Raw genomic sequence first — 12,661 nt, forward strand, 5'->3', positions numbered from 1 at the left:
AGTTGTAGAGCTAATCTCTCTTGAGAGAATTTAACTGAAACCAAGGCAGGGGGAGGGACAACTTTAAGGGGATTACAAACATATTTTGGACTTTTTCTAGCATACTATAAATGTCACTGAATATGTGAATGAAATAGAAAAAAAATCACATATGTTCAATTGTCTTTTTGTTTTATATTTTTTATTCACCACCACAGTTTAAAAAAAAATAACTTAATGTGGAACCATATGTTTCATATGGTTTAAACCATTGAAAATAGAACTTATATGATCACTTATTCAAATAACACTTATGTTGGGGTAAGTAAATTAACTGTATTGCAACAGGCTCATGTATTTTACTTGACCTTGACACATACTATGACTCTGAAAGTACCTAATGTAACTTAATGAAATTTAGCAAGCTTTTGGTAAATATTAAAATACTTTTCTTCCTCTGAAAAACTTTATATTTCATTTGTTATTTTTTATACTATAACTATACAAGGTCAGTTGATTTGACTGGCATCATAATCACTGAAAAATTAGGAAATAATTCCAAATTACCCTTTTTTTCTTTCTGGAATTACTGCAGCTTTTAACAGGAAACTACAATTGTTTATCTTAAATAGCTTCAAGCTTGTAATAATATACATCTATTTATACTAAATTTCATTGCCTTTTGAACTGTGTCTAACTAATAATCCTGCCACACAAGTTGTAAATCACTCAATGAATGTGTAGCTCATGTTACCCTATCGATTTATCTAACCCACTCGTGAGCATACTTGTGAAGAATTGTTATCATTATGATTATTCTTTATCTAACCTAGAAAGTTTTTAAGTTTCAGATTTTGATTATTTTTGTTAATAAATACAGAATACACATGAAAAACAAGAAATGTAGTACTTACCTGGTGTCTTTTTCTTTGCCGTCATTGAAACTTAAACTTACTTTCTTATAGAAATGGTACTGCCACACTAAATAGTCTTTTATTTAATTAAATACTCCCCCCTAAGAACATAGAATAGTAACATATAAAACACAGACAATGTCCTATAAGAGCCAATATAAATTCAGCCAGGTTCCTTGATGTTTTTTCCATGGGAATAAAGTTTGAACTGGAAGTGAAATTGACAATTCTCTGTACATAAAACAATGTAAAATCATACATCATTTGATGGAATAAACTTTGGCTTGCTGTTGGTTATAAATAATATAGTATTAAACATCAGTGAGAACTATTGGTAATTTGGGGTTTGATTTTGTAGTTTATAAGATTGTAGGCAATAAAAAGTATGCTTTGCCTGAGTAATAACTATAGTTGTCATTAAATAAGCTACATTAGCACTTGTTAGTTACTTTCTTTGCCATTTTTATTACTATTGTACCTTATAACTTACCTCTCTAAGTCTTATTATTATTAGTATTGAACTTTTGTGAGGCTTATTGTATGTAACTTTCAGCTTTTACAGGTGTTGAATTTTATCTGATGCCTCTCCATGTGTTTTAAGTGACATAGGTTAGTTAAAATGGGAGTAGTTGTATTAGACATACCTCATAGTATATTTAATATACTGTAATATTCAATAAAGGCCAAGTATTATAGTTATTTACTGTATGAATCAGGTATTTATTTAATTTCTTTTTTATTATCTTGTATTTTCATAAGGTTCTTCTACTTGACTCCACACCTAAACAGTAACAAGTTGTAGCAATTTGTCTGAATTGCCAGGTGTCATGCTCCTCTAAGTTATAAAATCTGAAATGTTTAAAGGGTTTTTGTTAGTCACAAGACATATTTTAGGGAGGTTGTGGAAAGTTCACCATATAAGTGGTTATACTGATACTCCATTATTCAACAAACTCAAAATCTACAACATTACTTGAGCCAACAGCTAGTGTTTGTGTGTTCCATAAGTAAGATAAACTCTCATTTCTTTATTGTTACTTTCATTAATGGTATTGGTTAGAATGTTCAGCATGTCTAATTTTATTACTTTTAGTTTTATAATTTTACTTTTATTATAGAGGTTGCTTTCATTGTTAGTTTAATACATGTATTTATGACTAACCTAAATCTCCTAAGCTGGCTGAATCTTGTGAGATATTATTGGGACTATGGTCAAAAATATTGTTGATAGCAAGGGTACTCAACTGATGAAACTGTGTTCAAATTAAGAAAAATATATTCAATTAACTATACTCATTACCAGGTTGTGTTTTAGTTTTGCTCTCAGCTAGTAGTTTGCTTTGATCAGAAGTTAATATTCATTCTGCTCTGTTTTCAACCCCTTAAATTATATGTGCACAGTTGACTTGTAAATATACAATAGTTACATGATTGTATGATGTTTTTTCTGTTTTTATTATTTATCACTGCATTATTTTTGTTTCATATATAGGTTGCACTTGTTTTAGGAAGGCCCACATTAAAAAAGCTAGTAAAGTTTGTTTTTACTTTCATGTTCTTTAATTTTTTGTTTTACTTTCTCTCTTTGAAGCTTATTGAAACATTTTTGTACGAGTTAGTTTTGTGACTTTCTAGTTTCTTTTTTGTTTTACTTTTATAAAAGCTTATTCATGATGCACATATTAGCACTGCACAGAGTATATCTGGGCAGTTAGTGGAATTTGATAATTGTCTAATCATCAGGCTCATTAATCATTTACATCCACGTAGTGAATTATTCAAACAGTAGTAATCAGAAACTCTAATTTTGATTAGCTTATTATTTTCTTGTCATTAATGAATTTTATCAAAATTTTGATTAATTGATCATTTTATGTGACAGTATTTGATGTGATCAGTTCTTACAGGTAGTTGAGTTAATTTACCATATCTAGCACAAAATGCTCTTAATTTTACTTAATCATTGAAAATTATGTTTTAAAGAAAATTTAATTTCATAACTATAAATTGTCTTTTAAGTTAACTCTAAAATAACCAATGGGTCCGTATGCTTTCCATTAGTTTTAAATACATTAGAAATGAGTGATTTTACCCAGGACTCATTAGTTCTTTATATTGAGTGTCGTAACAGGTAAAAACCTGAAGTTATCAATATGATGCAATATATGGAAACCAATGGTAGGGAGTGGTATTTAAACAAGTTGGTAATTTGAGGTTAAGATGAAATTTCTATTGTAATTTTTTTTCAATGCAGTTTTCCTTGTATTGATATTGTATGATAGCTCTACAAGCACAGATTCTATTATTTTCAGTAATATGTATGACAGTCAATGTAAAAGCTAGTCTAATAAATATATTTTCCTGTTTAAATCTTATTTTCTCTTGAATGTAATGGTTGCATCTGTAGAACATAAAGCAAGATTGAAAAATACATTTTAACTTAGATGCCATGTTGAAATCATTATCATAACAGTGAACTTCTCTTTTCTGTTCTCATTTTGAACTTTTGGTTTTTAGATTAATTTATAAGATATACTTAACGTGTTCTGTTTCTCAGAATTTCTAATAATTTATAGTCTTGAAGTAGGTTTTTATCTATCACACGGTAACAAAAATGTAATAAAATAGAGGCTTGAGTGCATTTGAAAAGTAAATTATTGCTCACTGGAAAGAAAAAGAGTTTGCTCCTGATTAAGAAGAGGTCACACTTCAATAGTTTTCAAACTTATGGATAAATATTTTTTCAACTTTTATAATCATTATTAAGCTATTCACTTTACTGTCTTATTTAAAAATGATATTACTGTGGAGCATATTATTATTATATAAGGTTTAGAAATTATAATATCTAGTTATATTTTTATTACATGATTTTTTTTTTACTGTAAATAAGTTATGCATCTCATTAAATCTCAACAAGTAGACCTTTTAAAATTCTCATTTGTTGAACTTATAATTGAAAGATGTACAAAATCAATAATATCAATATAAGCTTTTTTTGTCATTATGATAACTAATATCAGAGTTTATGTTTAATTCCTAGTTTTTGTAATTCAAAATTTAAGGACCAGTTGCACCTCGAAGACGAAGCCGACCAAGTCCAAAGTATCCATCAACAACTTTAGTAGCTCACCAGTCATGGAGTCACATTCCAGGGTTACATGACTTTGCTCATTCAGGTAGTCTTCCAGATTTAAACAGGCCCAGTCCTTGGACTGATGGAGATTGGACAACTTTAGAAAGATCACCCAAGAGACAGTCTAGAGACCAAAGGGGTAAGTTGAAATATGTAGATTATTGTACTCCAGCCTCTTTACTTTAAGACAATGCATTGATATTCGGTTGATTATTAAGTCTAATTGTTGATAATTTCAATTTACAAATACAAAATAAAAAGCCAGCTTATTGATATTTTTAGTGTGTGAGTAGAGAAGTAAAAAAAAAATTAAATATTGGTGAGCTGGTCATGATATACATAGTTATTTGTTCTTCAATTAAAAAAAAAACCTTTTGAAACCAGTTCATTAACCCATTCACTAAATGTAGGTTAAAGTGTGCAGAGTTACATTTAAAATTTAATTTAACTACTTTATTATCAATATATATATATGAATAAACTTGATATCAAAATGTAATTAACTCTCTCACTATGGGCTTGATCTCAAGGACTAACCTCATAACCATTTTGTGCTTGTTATAGTTTTCATACTGTAACTTTAATATAGTATGCATATCTTCACAAAATTTTGTAGATTATCAGTAAACATTGTTACAAGGCTTTCATTTACAAAATATTTTTTATTGCATTTTAAGTAACAATTTGCTTGGGCATTTTTTCTTTTCTAATGTAGACTATCCAACATGCAAAATAATTTTGATTTTAAGATTAAAAATACTTTTATGCATCAGAAAATTGTAATCTTTGTAATATGTTATCTTTTATTTTCACTATTATATCTCTGTATGGGTTTGGTCGATTTGACTGACCTTGTAACCACCATAAAAAATTAAGATATAAATTATGTTTTTTTCATTCAAACTGACTACAAATTATGACACAAAACTACAAATGAGCTTAAATCTCATAACATTACACATCTATATATACTTATTATTTTTATTATATTGACCTTTCAGCAGTGTGTGACTAACATTATAGAACTTGCAATGATGCGGCACACATGCACTCATGTTACGATATCCAGTGGTATAAAACTGGGCGTTACAAAGAGACCTGTCTTGGCTTTGTTCTAATGGACCAGTATTTTGTAAAATACAGTCACATTTCATTATAATATGTTACATATGTATATATAGTATTATTACTTACAAACAAGTTCATAAATTTCAGTTATTATTCTTAAAACAGTAAATAAAGAAATATAGAAAACAATGATCTCTACTACTTACAATTGTAAAGAAGTTTTGACAAGCTTGCCATACCTTGCATGCTAAGCCTTACCGAATTTCACACGTGGAGGATGTAAAACCAAGAGGCCAAATGAAAGTACAATATTTCTTGTTTTTATGTATATTTTTTATTTATTGTTGTCAAAGTAACAAAAATGCAAAAATTAGATTAGGTAATATAATGAAAAAATAATAATAATAATAATATTTCTCCTTGAGGTATGCTCATGAGTAGTTCATGTGTTCCATCATTCAATATCATAACTTGAGCGACACATTTGCTGAATGATTTACAGCTTAGAGGTTAAGAAAGTGAAATCTGAAAACAGTAAGATGAGTAAAAGTGTTTTAATTTGAACATGAAAATCACCTTGCACTCGGAGTAATCAACACTCGTGAGTTCATATATTCATGAACAAATTTTTAATAAAAATATTTAGTTAAAAAATCAGCTTTTTTTGTGTATAAAAAGGACTTGTAATGTGTACTAAAAGCTTGCCTAATTTTGTAAAGGTACACATACAACCTTAAATGTCATAATATAGATACTTTCATATTTTACCTGGTTGTTACAAGGTTTTTGTCAAAATAACCAAGCCCATATGGAAAGAGTTAATGCAAGTAGCATATCAAATGTTCGTAATAAATTGCTGTGCCTAGGCTGTGCATCTGAAAGTTTATGTCTGTAACTGAAAAAAAATATTTTACCTGGGTGTTACAAGGTTTTTATCAAAATGACTTAGCCCATATTGAAAGAGTTGATGCAGAAAGCGTATCAAATGTTCATAATAAATTGCTATGCCTAGGCTATGAATCTGAAATATTGTTTCTATCACTGCAAAAAATGCACTCTATACTTTGGGATTATGAGTGTACTATAACAGTGATGGTCAAATCTCACTATTTGATCAGACATGAATAGCCCAAGAGTTGACAGTGCTGTTGATCAGCTTTCCCCTAATCTGTCAGTTCTGTGTAGGTAGCTTTGTGAAAAAATGGTACAAAATACAAATATGTGCCATACGGTATTTAAAATATTTATGAAGTAGACAGATGCAAGTATGCATTAATTTATGGTTCTGTCATCTTTTTATCTTGTCATTGCTGTTGTAAACTTGGTTCTTTAAAAATATTCTTTTAAATTTAGATCACAATTTTATTTGATTATGTAAATAAGCATAGTTTAAGTATCAAATTTAGTAACCATATTATATTTCATATAGACTCATTAACTGCTCATGAACATCAGTCTAATAAAATGTGTATGTGTTATTTTTTGTCAAAGAACATTAAAATCCTATTTATTATATAGTTTATAGTAAAAAATTAACCTGTCTGTGATGAACTGGATAAACTTTATACTGAGTCTCTCAAAGAATTAAAACCAATCCTTTTTTTTATTCTGGACCTTATTCATATCTGACATTTACCTGACCCTCATATTATTGTGTAATAAGAACTGTGTTTATTGAAAGGAAAAGGAAAATTGTAATAAGTATGTGTTGATTCGTAAAAACTTGCATTGAATAATCTGTTGTTTTTTTTGTTGTTGTTTTTTATACAAAGCCATAAACTGCTTACATCTTCTTACAATAAAAGAAATACTTTAGCTGATTTGCTTAGCATGACATTTTTAACTTCTCACACTCCCATATTAAGTAGGTCAACAAATAATATTTAAAACTATTATATATATATTACAATTGGGAAATAAAGTGATAGTTTAATTAGTTTCAGCAACAATTCTACCTTCTACTCTTCACCGCACACAGTCGGCTGATTTTCAAGCTAAACAGAGACTTGACAGAAAAGGCTTACAGTATAATGCTGTGGAGAAAGCAATTGGAGGTAGAAGGTATTGTAAGATAGAAAATTCTATTTTTTTATGATTATGGTTCTGTTTATCTGTGAATTTGTATTTTGAGTAAATACATGTGATGATCAAACTGACACCAGCTATCCTAGTGGTGATGTACAGATAATATTAATATAGCAGAAGAATATGTAAATTTATACAATCACATGAGGTTATAAGGTTATACTCTTGTGACCTTCTCTATGAATAAATACCCTGCCAGAAGCTTCACTAAGAAAGAGAGTCACTAGATAGTTATTGAAGGATATAGTTATTGTTATTTGTCACTCAGTATTGTTTTGATATTAAAATGTATTGTTGCAATATTGTATTTGCTGTTGTGTTTTTTTTCTGGTCCTTTTTCCTAATTCCATTATTGATTTATTAATATTTATGATAAGTTGTTTATTAATATTGGTGTGAAGTTCTGACCAGACACATGTTTATTTGTGTTAAGTTAGCTAGTGTTTGAAAATAACTGTGTTACTATTGTGTGTCTGATGTGTCAAGCTTGAAATAGTCTTTCTGGTTCTTTTCCTTTTCTGTGCAGTATTTCAAATCTTAAGTCTTGTCATTTTAGTGACCAATGCATCAGTCTACCAGTTAACTTTGGAGTTGTCTGTAACCATTTCAAGGCAGCGTGGTCAGTTATAACTGTAAATTCTTCTCCATCTTGGTATATCCTAAAGTTTTCTATAGCCCAAACTACAGCTAGACATTCTTACACTATAGTAGTATACTTTCTTTCTGCAGAGTTCAGTGTTCTACTGGCATATGCTATGACACCCTTCTGTCACATAACTGCTCCTATTCCAACATTTCTAGCATCAGTATGCAAAAAAATATTGTTTAACTTTAATTTTTGGAATGCATCCACACATTGGTGGGTCCATTTCCATCTGATACACTTCCTTCATAACTGATGTAAAGGTTCAGTAACTGTAGCAAAGTTTGGAATGAACTGATTCTACCAGGCACACATACCCAAGAATGTGCTTAAATCTTTGCAGTTGCTTCGAGTTGGGAAAATCTGTAACAGCTTTCACTTTGTCTTCATTTGTGTGTATTCCCTCAGAAGAGAGTTTAAATCCTAAATATCATGCTTCTGATTGGTAAAATGTGCTTTTAGAAACTTATACAGTAAGATTAGTTGTATGTAGCTTGTAGAAAACCAATTCAAGGTCTTTCAAGTGTTGTACAAATATGGGTGGAAACACTATAATATCATCAGTATAAACCTTGGAACATTCAGTTTCTCCTGCTAAAGCCTTATCCATAGATCTTTGGAAGGTGACGGGTGCATTTTAAAGACCAAAAGGTATCACTTTAAATTGAATGAGTCTGTTATCTGTTATGAAGGCAGTTTTATGTCAATCATCCATCTTAACAGGTATTTGCCAATATCTACTGGATAAGTCTGATGTACTGATACAGGTTTCCCCTGTCAAAGTATTCAAAATATCACTTATATGAAGCAATGGATAGTGGTCAGAACCAAAAATCATTAGTCATCTTGATAATAACTACTGGAGAAGCCCAAGAAATGGAGAGTTCAATTAACCCATCATGTACAGATACTATTAACGTAGCAGAAGAGTATGTAAATTATGATCACATGAGGTTGTTCTTTTGTGACCTACTCCATGGGTAAATACCCTGCCAGAAGCTTCACTAAGAGAGAGAGAGAGAGAGATAGTCACGAAATAGTTATTGCTCTTTGACACTTGATATTGTTGGAATATTGTATTTATTTGCAGTATTTTGTTTTGGAATTAGGTCTTTTCTTTCTGGTTCTTTTTCCTGATTCCATTATTATTGATTTAATGATATTTATAATGAATTGTTTGTTAATATTGCTTTGAAGTCCTAGCCAGGCACTTGTATATTAACTGTGGTTTGATAAGTTTGAATTTATTTCTAAGTGTTGTTATTGTGAAAAATTATTTTTGTTGTTGAACCCTGATTGTAGTGGCATGTTCATTTTAGATCTTTACAATATGTACTGTTACATCTCGGTCAAGGTTTTGTTTATGTGATAAGTTAAGTTGGTCATTTGAAGTTGATTAATCATCTTTGATGCAATTTGTGTTTCAGCTCTTTTTTCTGTTATATATTCATTGCTATTTTTGTGTCTTGCTTCAAGGTGTTAAGTAATTTCAAATTTAGTTTTAAGTCTTATGAGGAGAAAAGTTTTGATTAGTTTTCTGTACATTTTAAAATAGCTTTACACTAGAGTGCTGCTTGTGTGTTTGTTGGTTTAGATTTGTTTTTTGAATGTTATTTCCATGTTTATGGATTCACTTTCTTTATATTTTATACATTCATACATGTATAAAAAAATTATTAAACAAGTGAATCACATATTGTCATTCAAGACCATAATGCATTCTATGAGACTTAAAGAATTTAGAGAAGCTAGTTTGTTCCATTAAGAACTTTGCTGTTATTTTAACTTTTGTATCTCACATCAATCATTGTGATCTGCAGTATTGACTTCATAAGCCCAATTTTTTCAGTTTGCAGAAAATTTACATAGAGTAAGTGAAAAAATACTTTGTTTGATTTTGAACAGCTTTATTAACAAATTCAAAAGATTTGATTGATCTTATTAGTTGTGGCTTGAATCTGCTAATCAACAGGCAATCTTTCATAAGAAGCAGCTATGTCAAGTAGAGTTGGACAGTTAACTTGATTAATCAGTATGATTGATTACATTGATTAGTGTCATATAAAATAATCAATTAATCAAAATTATGGTTAAATTGATTAATAGCACATAAAATAATCAACTGATCAAAATCAGTGTTTCTGATTATTACTGTTTTTGATTATTCCAACTGCTCAAGTAATTGAAATATTGTCATTTGGATTTCTCATTATTATTTCTGATTAATTCAAGGTTGTTCAGTTTAATTGAAGAGTGTCATAATTCACAAAAATAATCAACTAATCAAAATTATTGTTTCAAATTATTATTATTTTTGATTAATCCAATGATCAATGTCTCTTATGAGAATAATTTATTAGTTGAATGTAATTTTTTTATAAGTCCAACTATTAATTAATTATTAAATTTCACTAAATACCCAGTTATAATCTCAGGTTCACCCCTAACCCTAATGGAGATCTAAGCTCATATCAAACATCATACAAATATTTTAGCATAAGCAATGTTAAGTGCATTGAAACTTGCTCTTGGTGAACATAATGTAATTATTCAATCTTGGCTAATGTTTAATGCAACCTCTTTATTAACAGACTAAATCAACACTGTAATTGTACCTAGTTTATTATAGATTTATATTAAAATCTCTTCTTTCTTTTGCTTAATTTCTCTTCTAAGAAACATTCACTAGTTAGAATACTGGTAAAATTTGCATGAAATTATATCCAGAAACATGGGAAATTTAGTAAGATTATTTTGCTTGAATTAACACTTTTTTAGTGTAACAGATTACAGTGGTTAATGTGTTTTTTTATATTTGGAGATGTTTTTATCTTCTAAACTTGAATCTTTTAATGATCAAAGTGTCCTGACTTCTTTTTTTTCTCGTTAAGTAAAATTTTTGTTGCCAACTAACAAATATTTTCACTCTACTAGTGCTTTCCTGTAGCAGAGTGAACTCCTATAATGTTTATTAAGTAAAATCTTCAAAGCTGCTTTGTTATGAAAAGTTTAATGAATCTAAATGAACATTAACTTCTAATTGAGTTTTGGTTTTTATGCCCCCACTACGAAATAGAACAGGGCATATTGGCTTGCCCCTTTCTATCTGTCTGTTCTGACATTGTGGACAGGATATCTCATAATTAAATGGATAGATTTTGGCCAAACTTATACAATGTGTACTATGTACAAAGTTACCCTTAGTTCTTCTTCTTTGAAAGGAACTTTGTTTTCTTTACTATTTTGTATAGTTAAACAAATTTTATAATCTGCTATTATTTAACACAGTTTCATTAAGCTAACTTTACTCCCTTTTTTGTTTCATTTTCTAGTATTCTTATTTTACACCTTTAATATTTTTGGAGTGTGTGCTCTTAATATATTTATTATATCAGTAACAACTTAGTGTTATAAAGAGAATCTTTTTCTTTCAGATGTCCTTCAGATGAAGAAGATGACTTAGAAGGATACTATGAGAAAAAACCACTTGGGCATAAGAAAGGAGGAATTGGAGAAGAGCAAAAAGGCTATGAAAGAGTTAGTTGTACACCTAGTAGTGAACCAGAGCTGAGAAAATCCATCGAGTTAGATAAAAACTACCCTCAGAAGAAGTACAGTCCAAATAATAGTGACTTTTATTACAAACAACACACTCCATATAAAATGAGCATTAATAAACCCCAAGGTAACAGAGAAAACATTGGACTAAGAGATTATTATAACCAGCTAGCTTCTGAGGCAGAATTAGAAGAGTTAGGTGAGGCAGATGGAAATATAGATCATGGTATTAATAGGTTATCTGATCAGAAAGACCATTATAGTGACATGACTGATGTTCACAAGGACAATATACAAACTACTAGTTTTGCACAGTTGTCCAAGTTGAAGGAGAACCAGAGGAATCCGGTCAATATTGTATACATGCAACAAGAAGGTGATAGTAGAGGAATGGTTGGAAGTAAAAACCTAGGAAAGAGTAGCCTGAATAACATGAAAGATAATCCTCTTGAAGAAGAAGAAAAAGTAACTACTTCATTTGCTCCAGCCAATGCAGTTAAAACCACTTGGCTGCAACAGTGCCAACAACCCATTCGTGGAAATGTTTCCCCACAAGGTGAGTCTGATGGAACTACTCCCATTAATGGCTCAGAAAATGCTTTAGCTTCTCAGTTGTTAAACATTCGCTTGGCTCTTGAAGAGAGGAGGAGAAAAATTGAACAAGATAAGAAACATATGGAAGCTCTGTGGAAGAGACATAGACAGAAATTAGGTAAAGCTGCATTTCTACAAGCAGTCTCCAAAGGTGTTGCTGGTAGTCCTGATAGTGGCACTGGAAAAGAAGAGGCTGTTGTGGAAACACCTTCTTCAACAGGAGACACAAAAGTGGAGGTTTCAAGAGGTATAAGCAGGCAGTTATCTGCACAAGAGCTGGAAGAGGACTTAGAATCTGTGAAGGAAAAGTGGTTGAATCAAAATGGAACACAGCTCGAAACTACAGAAGTTGCAGATGAAGAAAATTTAAACCCTGAAATTTTCCAAAAGTCAATAGAACAGATTAATAACAGCTTGACAGAATTGCAGGCAGACATTACAAGGTTATCACAACAACAAAATATAATTCAGCAGTCAGATAAAAAAAAGATCGTACCTGCACCTGGAATAGAACCTTTCTCTATTCATGGCCAAGAGCCATTTCAACAATCTCAGCAAAAAGTACAACCTGTCCTACTTCAACAACAATTCCAAAAGCCTGATCAAGTACAGACACAATTCCAACATCCCCAGGAAAGATTACATGGCCATCCAACACAACAAGACTTCTACAACTACTCACAA

At 30.3% G+C, this 12,661-nt stretch overlaps 1 protein-coding gene across 8 annotated transcripts in view; it reads left to right on the plus strand.

Moving 5' to 3' along the window:
- LOC106459899 (calmodulin-regulated spectrin-associated protein 2-like) overlaps positions 1 to 12,661 on the plus strand; it is a 110,553-nt gene that overhangs the window by 74,218 nt on the left and 23,674 nt on the right. For all 8 annotated transcript variants that reach the window (XM_022386806.1, XM_022386822.1, XM_022386827.1 and 5 more), the window contains 3 exons: positions 3,959 to 4,168; positions 7,035 to 7,158; positions 11,260 to 12,620. In XM_022386806.1, the coding sequence (XP_022242514.1) occupies positions 3,959 to 4,168; positions 7,035 to 7,158; positions 11,260 to 12,620 (1,695 nt within the window). The remainder of the gene's footprint in view (positions 1 to 3,958; positions 4,169 to 7,034; positions 7,159 to 11,259; positions 12,621 to 12,661) is intronic.

This window comes from Limulus polyphemus, unplaced genomic scaffold, assembly GCF_000517525.1.
Source record: "Limulus polyphemus unplaced genomic scaffold, Limulus_polyphemus-2.1.2 Scaffold31, whole genome shotgun sequence".
Classification (NCBI taxonomy): Eukaryota; Metazoa; Arthropoda; class Merostomata; order Xiphosura; family Limulidae; genus Limulus; species Limulus polyphemus.